Genomic DNA, 18,537 nt, shown 5'->3' with positions numbered 1-18,537 from the left:
TCTCAGCTGGACTATATTTTAAATTATACTGCAGTCGGACTTCAGAAAAGATGATAAATAAACCCAACAACTATGGTCAGCGTGGACAGGCTAAGTAATGCGTGTCCTCTCAGTCCTTCTGAGAGCCAGGTCACCCATCAGCACAAGAAGCCGTTTCAACTGTATGAGAGACAACTTTTTATATAAAAAAACACACAAAAAGAACAACAGAACCCCCTCAGAGTTGCATCAGTATTCTTTGACTGGCCACCTGACTCATTCATTGCTTGTTGTTGGAACCCAACTGAAGACCTTGTGTGGGTTGACTGGCACGTTGTTGCGTCAGCTCCAGTGGCCAGCGTCCCCCCTGTCCTCACAGCTCACACCGCTGTCACATCAAGCAGGCAGCTTCCTTTAGCCCTGTCTGGTGAAGCAGGAGGGGAAAGCTCTACTTTTGAAGCTTGCTTTTGGATCGGTGACAGCCGCGGACGGAGAGAACAGAGAAAGGGATGAGGCTCCTCTCCGCTATCTTTACCTTTCGTCCTCTCTCTCGTGCTCACACACACACACACACACACAGAGAGACTTAAAGAACAAAAAAAACAACCACACACACACACACACACACACACACTATGCCAGAGAAGAAACACTAGATGTATTGGCTCTGTGTATTTTCACAGAATTAATGAGAACAGCTGCACAGGCCTGCTCACTCGTCCTTTGAGAGGAGGAGGAAGAGGGGGAGGAGGAGGTGGTAGTGATGCTGGCAGGTAGCTCGCAGCTCACGGTTCACCACTGAGTGCTAGTGTGAGGGAGGAAGGGGTCACAAACAGAAATAACTAAAGGGAAGCAGGAACAAAAAAACCCCATGGCACACATTAATGAACGGACCTCCGAAATGGCGTATATCACAGTTTGATCATCTAACCAGAAGAAATAGATAATCTACTTTGTGTCCTGGCTGTCAGACTGCATGATTGATGGTTTGGGGTTTATTTAACATCTAGAAAACCTGATGGTAGCCAGATGATTTGTACTTATTTACCTATTTACATTCAGCATACGTTGCACATTCTTAATTTATGAGTTTTCCAATGAATCATACAGGAACAAGGAAGATGACTGGCTGTAAATTGCTGTGTTTACTGTACGAGTGGAGGAGCCAGGGCTCTGGTGTGTGCAGTGGCCTGGTTAAGTACGTCTGCCTGCAGAAATAATACAAGCTGAAGGCCAACGCTTCAATGGAACAACGCTACCCCCTGTTGGAATATGCAATACTGTCAGCTCACATCACAAAGGCAGGAACAGTCTGGCATTATTCAAGAGTCAAGATTCTGGCATGTATTATATTTTATTACAAAAACAGCATGATACAGAAATATCAGCCTGAATATAAATCTATTTTAGCGAAGAGAATGATGGAGGCTGTATTCAGCACGCCCAGCTCAAACAGCTCAGCCCAATAACTTCCTCCGTCTTCCTCCTGGCAGAGGGCTGACGATAAGTCCCTCCATGTCTCATTCCCACACAGGATAAATCCTTTCTCCCGTGAGGAGAAGGAGCACTCAGACACATTCACAGACCTCTCTAGCCGGGAGTAATAGGGTGGCATTAGTGGCAGGTGTCTACTTGTCCCCCTCGGGCCATGTCACTTTGATGTGGTAAGGCTTCAGCTCCTCTTCAGACACAAAGTCAGGTGCTCGGCTCATCAGGTCGTGACCCCGAAAGGACTTAGGGAAGGCGATAACATCCCTGATGCTGGGGGCACCCACGATAATGGATACCAGCCGGTCAAGTCCTGTAGAAACAACACAGACATACATACAAGCACGCATGCACACACACACACACACACACACACACACACACACACACACACACACACACACACACACACACACACGCGCGCGCGCATACATAAAGACAAACACACAAATACACACAAAAAGACACACACACACATACATACATACATACATACATACATACATACATACATACGTACATACATAAGATTTCTGAATGGAAGGATAAAGTCTACTTCTTTAAAAATCAACTAACCATATTCCCGTATGTGCTTCCTAGTTAGCGTTTTTTATAATTTCCATACTTGGGGCATTAGAGGAATCACTGCACATTTTTCTAATGAGTACTGTACACGTCAGTAGGCACATTATTTTCGAGCAAGACCATTACAACATTAACTTCTGGCTGGTCCACATCCAATTTCGGTTTGACACAATCCCAACTAATCAAATTATGCAGCAGTTTTATGTCAGTTATAAGCTCCCGATTAATAGACAAACTGCAAGGAGCTTGGGAGCAGAACGAAAGTATACAGCAGGATACAAATTAATTCGCTCTGAGCGCAGCGCAGCAGAACGCATGCTGTCGAGGGGGCCCCCAGCTTACCCAAGGCAATGCCGCCGTGAGGAGGAGCTCCGGAGTCGAGAGCCTCCAGGAGATGAGTGAGCAAGGAGAGGTCCTCCTGGAACGTACAAGAACATATCAGCAAAGCCGATCACGGCTGCCGATCCGACGCGGTCCGAGAGAGGTCAGAGCGTGTCTCTCTGATCGTAGCGCGCAGGCAAACCAATTACAAGGCTGGTCGGCGAAACCGAAGACATGTTCAAAAGGGGAAATTACCTGGAGGACGGTCTGGAGAACGTGGCGCTGCTCGGAGGCGCTGTGAATGCGAATGGAACCTCCTCCAATCTCACAGCCATTCAGCACCAGGTCATAATGCTGGCCACGCACCTGTGGCCCAGAGAAAGCAAAAGGGGAGGCGCACGCTTAAGGCCATTCAGAGGTACAGAGCTAAAATGGGCCTGCAATGCTGCTTGACCTGGTCCACAGACTCTCCCCTAACTGAGTCCCAGGCCTGATTAAATGAATCGATGTCTGACTTGTCAGCTTGCAAGCTCATGATGAATTTATCTCGCGAAGTTTACCACTGAGGTTATTAGGAGTTTAAATTTTAATGACTAAAAAATACACACTCTCACACACACACACACACACACACACAAAACTGTGCAAATGTGCAGCTTGTGTCCAGAATAGCACTCTTATGTTCAGTCATAAAATAAGTCTAAAATATTTAACACTCTGAAACAGTGTTGCCGAAGCCTTGAATAACTTCCAGACCAGACCGAGACGAGGGGGCACAGCTTACCTTGTGAGGCTCAGAGTACAGCAGATGGGTGTCTTCTGGGACGGGAGCGGTGAAGGGGTGGTGAGCCGACTCCAGCTGCTCTGGATGGTCTTCTTTGAGGAGAAACAGCGGGAAGTCCACCACCCACAGGAAGTGGAAAACAGAGGGGTCACGAAGCAAAATGCCATGGCTCTCCAGCTGGTCGGCACACTGCAGCCTCAACTTGCCTAGGAGGGGGCGCTAAAGATGTGAGGAGGAGAGGGTCAGGTCAGTATCATGGGTCTCCACATGCTCCCGACCTAAATTTTAGATTAGGTTTGACATGAGCTATCTCTGGTCAGTACATTAGTGACGTTGGATCACAGTAACCATAATTGTTTGTGGAAGGGTTTCATTACACAAATCTGAACTTTAGGTTTGTTTTTAATTTCTAACTTAGTTGTTGTATGTAACCCACTACCAATAATAACTATAAGGGGTCAAAAACAATCAGTTGACTTACCTCTGGCCAGCACAGTGTGATAACCTCCAGATCACCACTTTAATAGTAAGACTCAGACAAGTTCTTGAAAATTGAACCATTGCGAATCCTTAGGCGAAAGAAATGTGACGCACATAGAGACAGTGAGTCTCGAGGATTATGACCTTTAGTAGAGGTCCTGGGTAAGATTTGTATGCACTTCATTTAGCGGAGAATATCTCAACTGTTATAGACTAATATGACCCCACTGAACAACGTGGGATGTGTGCCAAAATCTCTACCCGGGACGAAAGTCCTGAAAATGACCACAACAGATGACACTATTATCACACTTCAGGTGAATGGGACTTTTTTCCCCCTTTATAGATATTCCCATACATTTTTACCAGATTAATCTTCATATTAAGAGAAATACTTTTTGCATTACACTTTGCCTAAAAAATAAAACAAAATATGCAAATGAGGCAATATCTCATAAAATATGCGTACATATAAACCCTTGAAGCTACAGATTTTCTGAGGTGATCACAATGTTCACAGTGACCATAATTATAAGGTCTTAGAAGAGTGTAAGCATTCGGATTTGTTATAAAGAAAATGGCTAAAAAACAGTCAACCTATTACATACAACTAGTGACATACATGAATTGCCAGTTATTTATTAACCTAAACTTTAAAAGCTTACATTTCCTACCTGTTCTAAATATTGCTGTCATCACGCCATCACCTACAACTTTTTTTTCTCCAACAAAAGTTTACTTGACAGCCATAGTGACCTAAGGTCATAGCAGAGCACTGGCTGTAAAGCAAGATGACTTGTAAGATCAAGAAAAGTAAGGAAATCTATTCTTTATTCTTTGTGTTGGCATGTGTCTTCTTACATGTCATTATCATGAGTTATAGTTTTGTGTATTTAAATAATTATAATGAATTTGTATCAGTTTTATATTTAATTTGGTGTGTATTGTAGCTAGCTAGCTGCTAGTGTTTAGTTTTGTTTTCTGCAAAACGGGGAAAATGTCATCACCAGATTGTCTCAGGCAAGTTGATGAAGTTACAATGTCTTCATGTCATAAAGTTATTCCTCACAAAGAACAGAGATAAGTTGGTACATACCAATTACTCATATTTGAAACCTTATTTTACAAAATTCCAAAAGATCTGGAGAAAGTGAGAGAACAACTTATGGATCTACATCACTGACACTGTCATCAGGTGACACAGATGTCTTTGTGTGCCTATTATACCACATAACAATTGTTCTGGCTCTGTACTTTAAATGCAAGGGAGGCTATAGTTGTAAAAATCCTATCACTGAATGAGGTCTCATCATCATCCCCATACCTGGACTCTGTTGTGAAAGTTTTACCTTGCAAAACAGGGAATAAACCTGTTGTTTTGTATTTTTCCAATGATAATAGCAAGGTTGGATATAAACTTAGTTTTTGTCCCCAGTCAACATTGTACCATTGCGGAATGAAAATCAATATTTTACAGATATGAAGTTGTAAATGTATACCTAATAATCACAGTTGATAAAAATAAAAGGTTCCAAGGGTTAACCTTTGAAATTCCATAGAAAATGCTTGGGGTCATTTTTGACCCCACATATGGAAAAGTGTGGTACTGATACAAAAAATGCAATTACTTAAAAAATATACCAATTAGATACAAATCCAAATGGCCTCATGTCAAAGACAACCTATTTGAGGAATACATGGAAGATTAAACGATAACAATTTCAAATGACCAAGATATTGCAAAAAAACAACCAGTGGGGTCATTTTTGACCTCACTTATGCATCCCTTGTTTGTATACAATTAATTTTCCATTCAATACAGCACAAAACACAATTAAAACTAGACTGCATTTCCGGCGGGAACTGCAAAAGTGTGCTTGCCCTGGTCCGGTCACCAACATGAGCAGACAGTGGCATACGCTATGCTGAACCTGGCTTGATCCAAGCATTCTAACAGTGCCTTTCAGTGTTGGAGCAGTGGCAATACCGCAAAAGCTCTAGGAGAGGGCTATTCAACTATTGACTTGCGGGGTGAATGCGGCTCGTTGGATTTTACCTGTGGCCTGCCTTTGAATTTAGCTTCTATGACTAAGATCAAATCAATAAAATAAAACAACAGCAGTGATTGGCTGCAAAAATAAATAATGTCACGTGTCTTGCACCTCTCAAACTGGGCTATCAGGTAACCTAGAAGAATTGAAATGATGAAATATGACTAAGGAATTCAAATGCTGCTTGTTTGTCAGGATACTTTTTCACTGATTTATTTTAAAAATATGAGCTATGAGTGTGAATGTTATATATTCCATCCCCTAATTCTGTTTTACTGGTTTATTTGACAAATAATCTATATGGATTTGCTCTATAAAGACCTTATGTCTGTTTAGGATTGTTTTTCTGAGCCTATTGATGTATCTCAGAATAAAGTAATGTCCACAACATTAGTGATGTTTTTTTTGTGTGTGTGAATGTATTTTACTTAACTCATTAAATGTAGCTGAATACTCATGAACGCATGTCTCTAATAGCCACAATAGGAGTAATTTTAGCAACACCGTATTTTGTGTGGCCCATAACGACCCAGTGGATCATGAAAACGTGCCAAAATTCCCATTCTTTGCTTGATGTTGGTACATTAATCCCATTCAGATTGCCACTTATCTGTGATGTAAGAGTTCAGTATAGGTTTAAGGTCTGGGGCACGGATTTGACATCTGTGACTTCTTCATTGAGGACTTGCTTAGCAGCACTGTCCGCTTTCTCATTTCCCCTCAGACCAACATGGCCTGGGACCCAGCAAAAAACTACACTGAAGTTCTGGTTCTTTAGACGTTGTAGTTGATCAAGCTCAGCTTTGGTTGTACTTTTTGCGTGACATTAAAGCCTACTGGAAAGATTTTTAATTGCAATTTAATTGAATGCAATTTACTTTTACGATTAAATAAAATTAATTTATCCCTCTCACCCATAGTTTTCTATTTATTTACAAATGTACATAGGCCTACTGTAATTACATTTATACATAGTTATTCTACTGATTTTCATACTATTCATCCTGCACATAGACTTATTCTTACTACTCTTAAGTTGTTGTTTCTGCACTACAATGACACTGTTTCCACACAGCACATAGCTGTATGTTATGTACATTTCTGTTATATATTTGTCAAATTGAATATCCATAATTATTCTGTTTTATTATATTCTGTTAATACACTGCCTATATCTATATTATTATTTCTACTATTATACTGTTACTGCTACATCTACATGCATTATTCTACTTATTGTATGAGATAACTGCTAATACACTGCACATATTTATATTTAATTCATATTACTCTAAACCACCTTCTGTAAATCAACTGTATACTACTGTCTACATTGCACTATATTTCTTGACCTGTCTCTGTATATTTCATCACCTTTCGATACTTTGCATCACATTGCATGCATACTGTAGCTACATGAATCACAGCTAAGATCCTTGGTTGCTATGAAGGCCAGTCGTTCTAAATGGATGGTTGCTATGGCCAAAGGCCACAGTTATCTCTGCCGTTGTCAAGCGGGCATATCCTAACTTTATCTTATTTTAAACATCTCTTTTTTACTTAGCCTACTTCCATACAGTGAGTCCCATTAAGAAGTGGCCACTTCATTCGTGCTTACCGTGATTCATACAGCAGCATTATTAAATTAATCTGTCACCATATGCCTATGCCAACGTTTGCAAAGAGGAGAATCTTTTAATTTGATTCACAATGAAACGTTACATTTAATGTACATGTAAACAATGAGTAGGCTAGTTTTGGTTGTTGTTGGTGGTGTTACTGCATCCCTTAGTTATTATGCCTACAATGCAAAATTGTTCCCTCGTGATTGTTAGACGCATTTCAAAACATCGCGACGTGAAATGCCACCACAAAACATTGTTTGTGAATCGGTCTTATTAGGAGTCCTCGCTTAAGCTGTCACAGACTCAGGCGCTACTTAGGGCTAAAATGCTTCCTGAATTACTCTTAGTAAAAAAAAATAGGAGTCCTAAAGTTACGAGTGACGAAGTTACGAGTACAACCATATCAAGCAACATACATCTCATAACGTTAACGTTACAGCAACATCTCCTCCCTGACATAGCTAGCTAGCTTCTAGCCACACAAGAAATGAATGATTTTAAATCTCCGCTTAGCATTCTAATAACAGAAGGGGCACATTTATGTTGACCACTACAACATGACTCATTATGTCTGTAACTCTATAAAACACTTACTTTCATAAAGGAAGCACGCCATCCAGCACATACACATGGAAACCGATATTTTAGGTACTTGGCCAATTGCCACGAACTCAAAACGTGTCTCCCTGAAGCTCTTCTAGAATCTTTGCTCTGAAGGCTGCGTTGCTATGGCAACATCAAATAAACGGAGAGTCTTTTCAAGGTATTTCCTGCTTGTACTGTCGTCAAATCCATGCTTTGAGGAAAAAAATCTTTTTATCATAGTTCCCTCTTCAATGAGCGATTACCAGCTCGTTTTTGTAACATAGATAGCTGTTTATTGTCCCTAGGTTTACAGAAACACCTATTCATATTAATATGTATGGAAATCAAGTTAACGCTGCCGACCACTGTTTGTCTATTACATGGCCCAGAATGCCTTGCATGTCTTTACAACAAAACAACACAGTAAAACCTAAATGCCCGTAAACATATGCATTTGCATACTTGTAACATTTTTAATAATACTCTCCCATCATGATATGTAACAATAATGAAAAATTTAATTTGAATACCGTCAATGTGAAAACAACTCTATTATGTAAGCTATATATAGCTACCGTTCTCCTTGCTATCAGTTCGTAAGTCCATACTATCCCATGGCAGAGCAAGAATTTCATGATTGGGCAAGGTTGCCCGGAGACATTGTGGATACCCAGAGGCATTGATTGAGCATACTCGGAAGGCGTTGTGATAGAAGGTGAATGGTGTAAAGGTGAATGAGGAGAGTTACCAAACCCCTGTGGGTGAATATTTCTTTTTTTTTTTTAGCTTATGCACCCTCACACTGGAGTCCCCAGTTCATATACAACATTTGGTATCGATATGTGACGGTGTTCCTGAGATATGGACGACTTCCTGTTTCGGAGCTTTGCCGCCAATTTTGTTTGGCTGTGACGGGCAAACGCTTTCAAAAATCAAAAATCCTTCCGCTAACATTTGTGAGGCTTGGTCCAAGGATAATGTACATCAAGTTTCGTGGCGTTCGGACCAAATTTGTGACCTGTGAAAATTTAGTTTCGCTTTCTGTTCAATCCAATATGGCGGACGAACGACACGCCCACCTGACGTAATCTTCGCGACCAACTTACACCGGTACTGACCGGACGTTTTAAAGTTGAAACGGTGTCTCTGTCTCAAAGGGCCTAGGCGCTAGGGCTGACAAAAAATTAGGGAGACGGGAAAAATAATAATAAAAATAATAATAATAATAATAAAACTTAAGAAGAACAATAAGTGTGCTTGCAAGCACACTTAATAATAAAACTTAAGAAGAACAATAAGTGTGCTTGCAAGCACACTTAATAAATATCAAACCAGAATTCGTACACATACTGGCTACACAATGACAACATTGTGATCACCTCATAAAATCTGTACCTTCAAGGATTTATATGTATGCATATTTAATGATATATTGCCTCATTTGCATATTTTATTTTATTTTTTAGGCAAAGTGTAATACAAAAAGTATTTCTCTTAATTTCAAGATTAATCTGTAGAAATGTATGGGGATATCTATAAAGGGAAAAAAAGTCCCATTCATCTGTAGTGTGATAATAGTGTCATCTGTTGTGGTCATTTTCAGGACTTTCGTCCCGGGTAGACATTTTGGCACACATCCCACATTGTTCAATGGGGTCATATTAGTCTATATCAGTTGGGATATTCTCCGCTAAATGAAGTGCATACAAATCTTACCCAGGACCTAGACTACTTGAAGATTTCTTACTTTCTTACCCTTTTTTATACGAGCAAGAGAGAGAGCTGTTCTTGCATGAGCGAGTCTGTTCAGCTCAACTCTTTTTCTCCACAGAAGGGCTCTTTCACTTACCATTCCACCCACATCCTCCTCACAAAAGACTGCTATTGATCCGCAGCCATATCAGAGATTTTTCCTCTTACATTAAGCAGCATGGCGTCGCTTTCCTTGCCAGACACGGCATCTGCACCAAGCGTTAATAATATAGCCGCTGAAACCGTATAAAACTGACAGTGTGTGATGACAATGACATCAAGGCGCCTATTAGGCAGATGTATCACATCAGACTTACTGATCAAGACAGAGTAGAAGACATCCGCCATGAAACACGTCCCTTTCTTTCAAAGTTGTCCAATCCAACTGAATGACTGAATATCCCTCCCCTTGCAAACCCACCTCAAACATCTGGATTCATTTAATGGCTTTGACAACGAGCTCTAACGATGCTAAATCTGTATTACAGCACCATCAGCGGAGGGCAGCTGAGCGCGAGGCGGGTGACAGACGAGAGGGTGGCTCGGGGGCCGGGCAGTGGGTGCGTTATCCTCACCACGGAGTCCCTGGTGCCGGCGGCGAGGAGGACCAGGTCTCCAGCGCTGGCCCCCGCCATATGGAGCAGCTGCAGCCGGGCGGCGTCCGACAGGAGCCTGGCGAGGGGGGACTTCAGGGAGCCGTCGGGCCGCACCTGCACCACACTCACGTCCTGCCGAATAGTGCAGAGATGTACACACACACACACACACACATAAACAAATGCACAATCACAACAATGTGTATATGCGCTTAGACACACACCGACACACACACACGCTGATTCACATAGGCGCACGCACACACACAAATAAATGTTATCATTACCTCTATTGGAAACTCAGATTTTATAGAAAAAGTGGTGTCCAAGGAGTACCCAACCAAATATGAAATGTGTGTACTGACTAAAAAACTGTCCAGAACCAGACACAACAAACGCACAATACGAGGAGCTATCACCCCCACCTGTATGTGCACAGAATCATATTGCTTTCAGCACTGGGATAACATCGTGGAGGCTTCCTTGAGCAGGAGAAAGTTTTGAAATGAGTACAATAGACTTGTTGGTCAGACTAAGATGCACTGCACAGGTAGTGGAAGAACTATCTGCACTAATATATAAAAGAGGCAAAAGCCACTGTGATTTCATTTTCAGTTTAAGAATGTCCTGCTGCCGACAGATAAAGTACAAGATTTTATGCATGACTCAATGGACTGACTGATACATTTATAGATAAAAGATGCATACACATTTTTGTGCATACCACTGGCACATGCATTTCAATTGGTGGATATACCTGGTTGAACTGTGTCTTGGCAGTCTCTTTCAGGGCTTCTAAGTCTTTACCCTTAAGATGTTTCTGAAATGAAAATGTAAAGACATTTTCACACTCAACATTGGATTTTTATGAACCTTTTCATAGCATTTCAAAAATGAAAAAGGATAACATATTGAAAGCCTAGAACAGTGTTCGTTAACTGGTGGGTCGGGACCCAAAAGTGGGTCGCGGAACCATTTTGGGTGGGTCGTAACTCTTGTGGTAAAACAATTAAAATGCTATCGTATCAGATCTAATATTGGACCTTTATTTTGATATACTTTACTCGTATGTCAGCCATTGCCATGGACATAGACAATGTTTATGTGACAGGTCATAATTTTAGTGGTAAACACAAATAGGCTACGGCCCTGAATATTTGAAGTAGGATATGGATTCACTTAAATTGTGGACAAAATGGGACAGAAACCCCGGTGTGTGGTGTGCAGTGAATTGCTGGCACATGAGAGCATGAAATCATCAAAACTAAAATGCTACATGGAAACATCCCTTTAAAAAACAAACTCTGAAAGGTGACATCAGGAGTTAAAGACTTGTACACAAATGTAATGCCAAACATCAGCATGTTCCAAACAAGTAGGCATACAGGCACTTCACATGTCTTATCATGTAGCTCATTATATCCAATTGGGTTGAACACTAAAAAAATATCTGGGTCGCGACTTTGAAAATTGTGGGTCCCAAAGCCAGACCAGTTAAGAACCACTGGCCTAGAACATAAAGGCGAAAACCCAGGCAATTTGATTTCTTGTTTTACTTACAGATCCATCTGGCACACGGATTGCTAGGACACAGCCTCCTGATTGCTGAAGTGCATCCCGAAGAAACTGGATTTCAGTGTTTCCAAAAGCTTCACTAACATCTACAAGCTGCACAAATATAATAAATATAATAAATACTTCATTCACTTAATTGAAATTCACAGAATAAATACTCCATTCACTTAATTGAAATGCTCCACTTCTTATACTAGTGAGGCCAAATAAACAAATAAATGATGCACCCAAATTTCATAAAGGTGAAGGAGTAAGAGTTAATAGTGTTGTTTTCTTTGACTGTTGTCTGTACCTTCATTTCAAACCTGGTGTCCGGTTTGTCCACTCCATAATCTCTCATGGCTTCTTCATAGCTCATGGAAGGGAACGGAGTGCTAACGGCCCCCTTGTCCTCTGGCCACGAGTACTGCACCAGGCCTTCGACCAGGGCCTGGATCCCAGCCTGATCCACAAAAGACATCTCTATATCCACCTGCAAGGACGGACAGGACATGGAGACATTATAGAGCCGGCACAGTCAAAGCACCGAGGTCTGAGTGCTGATTTTCATTCAGAGTGGGCCCTGGCTGTGCCTATTAAGAGAGCTGGCTGTCTGGCTGACTGTGTGGGAGTGAGAGAACCAGGCACATCATTAAAGCAGTCTGTAGCTCATCTGCTCTGGCCAAACTCCCTTGCAATTTAGCCTCTCAGATGTGGGGTTGTGCTAAACATATCATTACCTGTGTAAATTCCGGCTGTCTGTCAGGCTTAGAGCCCTCATCTCGATAGCAGCGAGCCATCTGAAAATACCTGAGGCAACATCAAAACAGAAAAAATATCAGCAGTTATTTAAAGAACCCATATCCAGCTTCAGAAGACAGAAAGTATATTTTGAGGAGTACCAAAATTTGTTCTTTCACTATATATTTGGCAACACTGCTCTGTAAAAGCTGGCAATAACTTTAGTAACAATGTGCCAGTACACAAAATGACATAACGAGCCAATGTTGTTGGTAGGAATGGTATGTATTCATATATTCCTCTCTGTTGTTTCACATCACCACATACAATCAAAAATAACTCCAGAATGCTTTAGATGCCATATTCGTCCTTTCTTTCTCTTTCTATGTCCTGAACAGTGTGCAAAATTGCTTATCCAATTCATGACACTGATTTTTGACCACAATTGTATGCATTCTCTATTAAATACTGGTGTTGCATTTGCAGACCATGATTTAATCCAATTTAAAACACTACTAGCAATTGTAACTGGCCAGCTTAATGACTCCTCTAAAACCTCTGGATAATGAACTACCTGTCTATGCCTGCCACCATGAGCAGCTGTTTGAACTGTTGTGGGCTCTGGGGTAAAGAATAAAATTTTCCAGGCTCCCCGGAGGGTACAACAAACTCTTTGGCACCCTGAGGAGAAAGGAGTGGGAAAAGGTGAAGTGGCTCTTGAAAATGAAACAATATATCAGAAAAAATGTCAAATAATATGGAATTGGTATTAATCATGATCATGACTGATAGATAATCTATTACTAAATCTGTATTACAACATTGTGATTTTCAAAGGATAATAGAGGACTTACACCAGGGGTTCTCTTAAATAAGGTTGGTGTTTCCACATCCACAAATCCTGCAAATAGAGTTGGGAACATAATCATTATATGAGTTTATTAGGCCAATGATGCACTAATTTAAGAGGCGCTTATATGGTGTTCCTACCATGTAGATTGCAAAGGTATTCTCTCATTTTCATCACAAGACGAGACCTAACTCTTAAATTGTACTGCATCTGTGATGAGCGAAGGTCAAGGTACCGGTATTGCATTCGAAGGGCTTCTGACTTCTGCAAAGCAGGAACAAAATAGAGATTTGCATATTCATCTGGGACAGCCATAATAAATCATACATTCTGAGTCTAAATGACACTTGACTAATCAATTGTTTTATAATTAATTAGAACTAGCAATGCATGTTCTTTCCTATAAGTACTCACTTTAACAAAGTCTTTAATTTCAAAAGGTAATTTTCTGCATTTATTTATAACCTCCAAGCTGTCAGCGTGGACCTCAATCTCTCCTGTGGACATTGCCTTGGACATTAGGGGGGGGGGGGGGGACAGAGTTAAATGTTTGCTTCACCACCATTGCTAATTATAGTGCTCTTAACGAGGTCTCACACCAACCTTATTCTCCTGCCCTTTTGGACGTGGCTGTACCTTTCCCCTCACCATGACAACAGACTCCAAAGGCAGTTCAAAAAGAGTTTTTCTCAGGACCCGTTTAGACTAATGACACAAGAACATAGAATAGCATTTGGTAAAGTTAGTAATTAGTATGCTACAGTTAAGCTATAAGCTAAATGAACCTAAAGAAAATATGGGACAACATTCACAAAAATAAATCATGTATGCAACTTACCTCATCTTGAGGGATTAGAATTTGCACCAGTCCACTAAAATCTCTCAAGATCACAAATAAATCCTGTCTGTAAATGTATAGCAAATAATTATAACATTTCCCAAACTCCAAACATAATATGTTTACATGCAGTGTGTTACAGAGTAAGTTTACTCTAACCTCACATATTGCACCCAGCCATACAGTGTTACTTCTCGTCCAATGTGTGTCGAGCATAATTCTCCACAAGAATGTGTTCTCAGAGAAAAAATATTTTTGCCTGTTAAGACATACAACAATATTGACAGAAACTACTTTACAAAATGGTAAAATATATGATGCTAACACCTTAAGCATTCTGAAGAAAACAAGTGTGATGTCACTGTTACTTGGGAATGGGTGCTGGTACACTGCTATGACCAGAGAGTAAAAAAGTGATTGTTGAGTTACCTGATGTGCTGTTAGAGATGTCACTGTGTGATGCATCGGTCCGGATCCAGGAAGTCGTGATTCGTTTAACGTCAGTGGCACACAGCTGACGAGGACACTGAAGTGCAGTTCTTCCAAATGAGCATGGTCTCAGTAAAGACCAACCTCTCCGAACCAGTGTCTTGTATTTGCATGCCATTTTTCACGGTTTGCACAAAGTTGAAATTATTTTAATACAATAATTAAGTTGAACTGACTAGTGATGGAAGCTTAATTGCACGGCGAGCCAGTTCAATGACAGGGTGTTTGCTAGCTGCCTATGTAACGTTATCACACTACTGCATGGCAGTAAGCGACATAGACCACTAAAACGTCTGTCAAACATAAAATCACAGAAAATGTAAACATCTCCATAACAACATAATGACTGGGTATATAGATGAAGCTAACATCTTCAGTGACTGATCTAGCTATCGACCCATGCGTTTGGTTTACAGTCACCTTCCCGTTTAGAAAACCCGTTGCGAAACAAAACATGCGCAGACATCGCAAATCTCTATATAATTTGGGTAGACTAAACACGGTGGACTAGTACCATCCACAAGCATTATAGTAAAATGTCAAGGAAGTCCAATCACATGGCACGACACTAGACCATACCAATCAATTACAATTAGCATTGTCCATATTCAGTTGATAATTTCATAAAGTAAGCAGATATTTAATTTAAGTTATTTAAAACATAATGTTATTTTGTCCTAGCACGTTTGCTTCAGCTACATAAAAAATACAACAACCTGAACTAACAGACTGACGATTGCTCTTTAATTGACTTGTAAGCCTATCTAATGCGCGGTTCCACAGAGCATAGCATAGCATATGGCGCGATGTTCAAAAACTAGTTCTAGTCTTGTTTGTTAGCCATGGACAGACGAAGGTACAGTTCTACAATATTAGATACTACTTGTGAAATGTAACTCTTTTAGTCTGTTTATGTATTTGGCTTTGCATTGTTGGGTTATTTAGAATGATCACCTTTTGTTTTAATAAATAAGTCTGCAATGACCGTTAATGCTAATATGTATAACATGCCATTATAGCTATTGTTATGCTAGCTTGAGGTATTTGTTGTGGGTGTGACGTTAGTTATTGAGCTAACATTAAAATGAATTGCGTACAGTGCCGCTAAGACAAATATATGCCTAGTAATCGAGTTAATGTTATGCGAAAGACATAACAACGAGAAGATTTACTTTTTCTGACGTTGACATAGCTAACTTTTGTCGACGTTGACAAAGCTATCGGAACTCTCCGTAATACGGTCCCGTATTTCCGCCGTCTTGCGTGTATGTGTCACTTAATATCCATTTCTATACAAACCAAGACGGCGAATTCATAAAGAAACGCAAGCACCCACACCATAGGTGTATCCAAATTAGCTATGTACCAATAATGACATTTTACCGTGACTCGAAGAGCTGTAAACAGTGTTGTAAGGCTGCGTGTAAATAGGCGACCCATCAGGCCAGCACTATAACTCCGAGCGTGGTAAACAAAATAGGATATTTCAGGCAGTAAATGCTCCCGTTAAGAACAAAACCAGATTTCGTTCAAATATACACACCTATGGCTACTGAAATGTAAGGTTCATTTAGGTTTATTTATTTATAGCCAAGTAGGGTTTTACACACAATGAATTTGCTATGCTAATATTGTTATCTCTGTAACAAACCAGCGCTGTGAATACTTCTGTGACACATCACACAACACATCGACGAAGTAAGAGTTATGGTCGAACCTTTGACGCAACATCTCGCTTCTGCTACACTCCTGGGCAGCTTACCATCACGAGAATACCAACAAGCAGAGAGGCAGCCAAAGCTCACAAAATAACTGTAAGTAAATGAGATTAAGAGTTTCGTAACATTGGATACCAATGTTATATCATCAGTTACTGTTTCTTTTTAAGTCATTGGTCAAACTAATAATAATTTTCCTTTCTTCAAAAGGAAAAAGTTGACCCTGAACAGGTGGCCCTTCTGGTAAAAAACGAATGGAAGCTGTCCTACGTCACACCTTTATATCAGTTTAGATATACACTGTTGAACGTGTACGCCAAGCATCTATCAGCCTTTTTAGTAGCGGAAAAACAACAAGGCACAGCAGTTGAAGTCGGACTTGAGACAGGCTTTAAAGTCACATTCTCTACCGTCCTTGGGATGGCGGAGACAAAGGATGATGCAGAGACAGTTTTCATACAGGTGGGATATTTGCATGTTTACAGAGTTTTGTAGAGTCAAATGTTTAGGTAACATTAATGTACGATGTTATGACCTGACCCATCTTGATGCTTGATGCTCATCTTCACTTTTTCCTGTGGTGACAGATTCATTCTAAGCCAGTGTTTGCTTCTGTGGGAGATACCCCACGGGTTGTGTGGAGTGGATGGCTGACCTGCATCAATGGTGACCCAGAGTACCTCCAGTCTCTTCCACCAGAGTTTGTCAGCTTGCCCTTGTTCTGCACAAGTGGTACAGAGTCTCTGACTTTTTTGGTAAAGTTATGGTTTGAAAGGACATTTGACTGCAGCTTTGGCTCACTGAGCCTCGACCCCAACGATCTACAATGGCTTGCTGCCCTTTGGACTGGTTGCCACAGTGACAACAACATCAGGTCTCTGAAGCTGGCGTGGACGCTGCCAGCTCAGCCTCCTCTCGACGTGTCACTCACGGTGAACGGCCAGGACGCGTGGGACCTGTGGGAGAAGGTGCGACCCGGGGACCGTGCCGATGACTCCGTCAGCATTGAGGAGGTGAAGTGCTTTATAACTGGCATCGAGTCCCACTTCTTCAGGCACTTCAAGATCCACCTGTCTGCTGGGGTCCTGAAGAAGGTCTCCACAGCGCTGGGCTCTGTTCACCTCGATGGGAAAATCAAGGTAGGTTTGCCATCTTTCTTTTCCCACGCTGCAGAGTTACATCAATCCGAAGGGTTGCCCAGCATCACATTTTAGAGATGAATAAGTAGTAGGGCTGGGCGATATGGACCAAAAGTCATATCCCGATATATTTAGGTTGAATATCGATATACGATATATATCCCGATATTTTTTCCGCAAAGTTAGCGCTATAAAATGAAATGTTCAGTCAAATATGTTATTGAAAACTCACTACTCAAATAACAATAAAATGTAAACATAAAACTGGAGTGCCTTTTTTGAAATCAAAGCTCCGTAAGGTGCACATTTAAATTAAAAAAATATCTTAAATAAAAATAGCCTATAAAATAGGCCAATCTTTTTCTGAAATAAATATATTTATATGAGAAAAGTAGCGTGCAGTTTCACAGCAGTGCAGAGAGGGGAGCAGTGCAGAGAGCTCCGGTCAGCGGCTTGCGTGGAGCAAGGATCACGGCGCAAATTTGAACTATATCGATATATACGATATGGTCTAATTCCATATCGCATTTTAAAATATATTGATATATTTTATATCGATATATCACCCAGCCCTAATAAGTAGTATAAATGTATTGGATTAAGGTGAGAGGGTTGTTTTAAATATTGGGGACATGAGGGATGATGTGACCTTACCCCTTTTTTTGCAAATAAACACTTGGGGACAAACCAAAATGTTGTTATTTGATTGTGATGTGAATTCTGCTCACAGGCAAATACCCAATTTCATTGTTTTCAAAACATTGCTGCTTTGAGCTCCCTTCATGAGTTGGATGCTTTTTTTTCCTGTGAATGGAAGAAACTAATTATTTGCTTTTTCTGTAGGTCACATGCAGCGACTACATGATCACCGTAATGACATTGTTGACCGAGTGTGCCATCCTCAAGATGCCCACAATATAAACTGTATTTTGTATTCTATATTTGAACTGTAAATAAAACAT

General features: G+C 40.7%; 2 protein-coding genes across 2 annotated transcripts; one reads left to right on the top strand and one right to left on the bottom strand.

Moving 5' to 3' along the window:
* Positions 1-1,314: 1,314 nt before the first annotated feature.
* Positions 1,315-15,140, bottom strand: dars2 (aspartyl-tRNA synthetase 2, mitochondrial). The gene is made up of 17 exons (XM_076295228.1): positions 14,659-15,140; positions 14,389-14,488; positions 14,230-14,296; positions 13,995-14,096; positions 13,806-13,901; positions 13,532-13,655; positions 13,396-13,442; positions 13,116-13,222; positions 12,541-12,610; positions 12,114-12,293; positions 11,807-11,914; positions 11,004-11,066; positions 10,226-10,378; positions 3,158-3,376; positions 2,629-2,739; positions 2,395-2,470; positions 1,315-1,780 (listed from the first exon to the last, which is right to left on the bottom strand). Exons 1-17 carry the CDS (start codon positions 14,834-14,836, stop codon positions 1,608-1,610), a joined length of 1,974 nt encoding a protein of 657 aa, XP_076151343.1. The 5' UTR covers positions 14,837-15,140; the 3' UTR covers positions 1,315-1,607.
* A 349-nt stretch (positions 15,141-15,489) lies between these two features.
* Positions 15,490-18,507, top strand: cenpl (centromere protein L). The gene is made up of 5 exons (XM_076295227.1): positions 15,490-15,574; positions 16,373-16,532; positions 16,647-16,898; positions 17,024-17,575; positions 18,419-18,507. The coding sequence occupies exons 1-5, from the start codon at positions 15,561-15,563 to the stop codon at positions 18,494-18,496; spliced, it is 1,056 nt and encodes a 351-aa protein (XP_076151342.1). The 5' UTR covers positions 15,490-15,560; the 3' UTR covers positions 18,497-18,507.
* The last annotated feature ends 30 nt before the right edge of the window (positions 18,508-18,537 follow it).

Source organism: Alosa pseudoharengus, unplaced genomic scaffold, assembly GCF_046254945.1.
Source record: "Alosa pseudoharengus isolate Yale_2024_CS ecotype anadromous, Long Island Sound unplaced genomic scaffold, YU_APseudo_1.1 YU_APseudo_1.1_scf_2, whole genome shotgun sequence".
In the NCBI taxonomy this organism is placed as follows: Eukaryota; Metazoa; Chordata; class Actinopteri; order Clupeiformes; family Clupeidae; genus Alosa; species Alosa pseudoharengus.
This window is presented reverse-complemented; position numbering and strand designations above follow the sequence as displayed.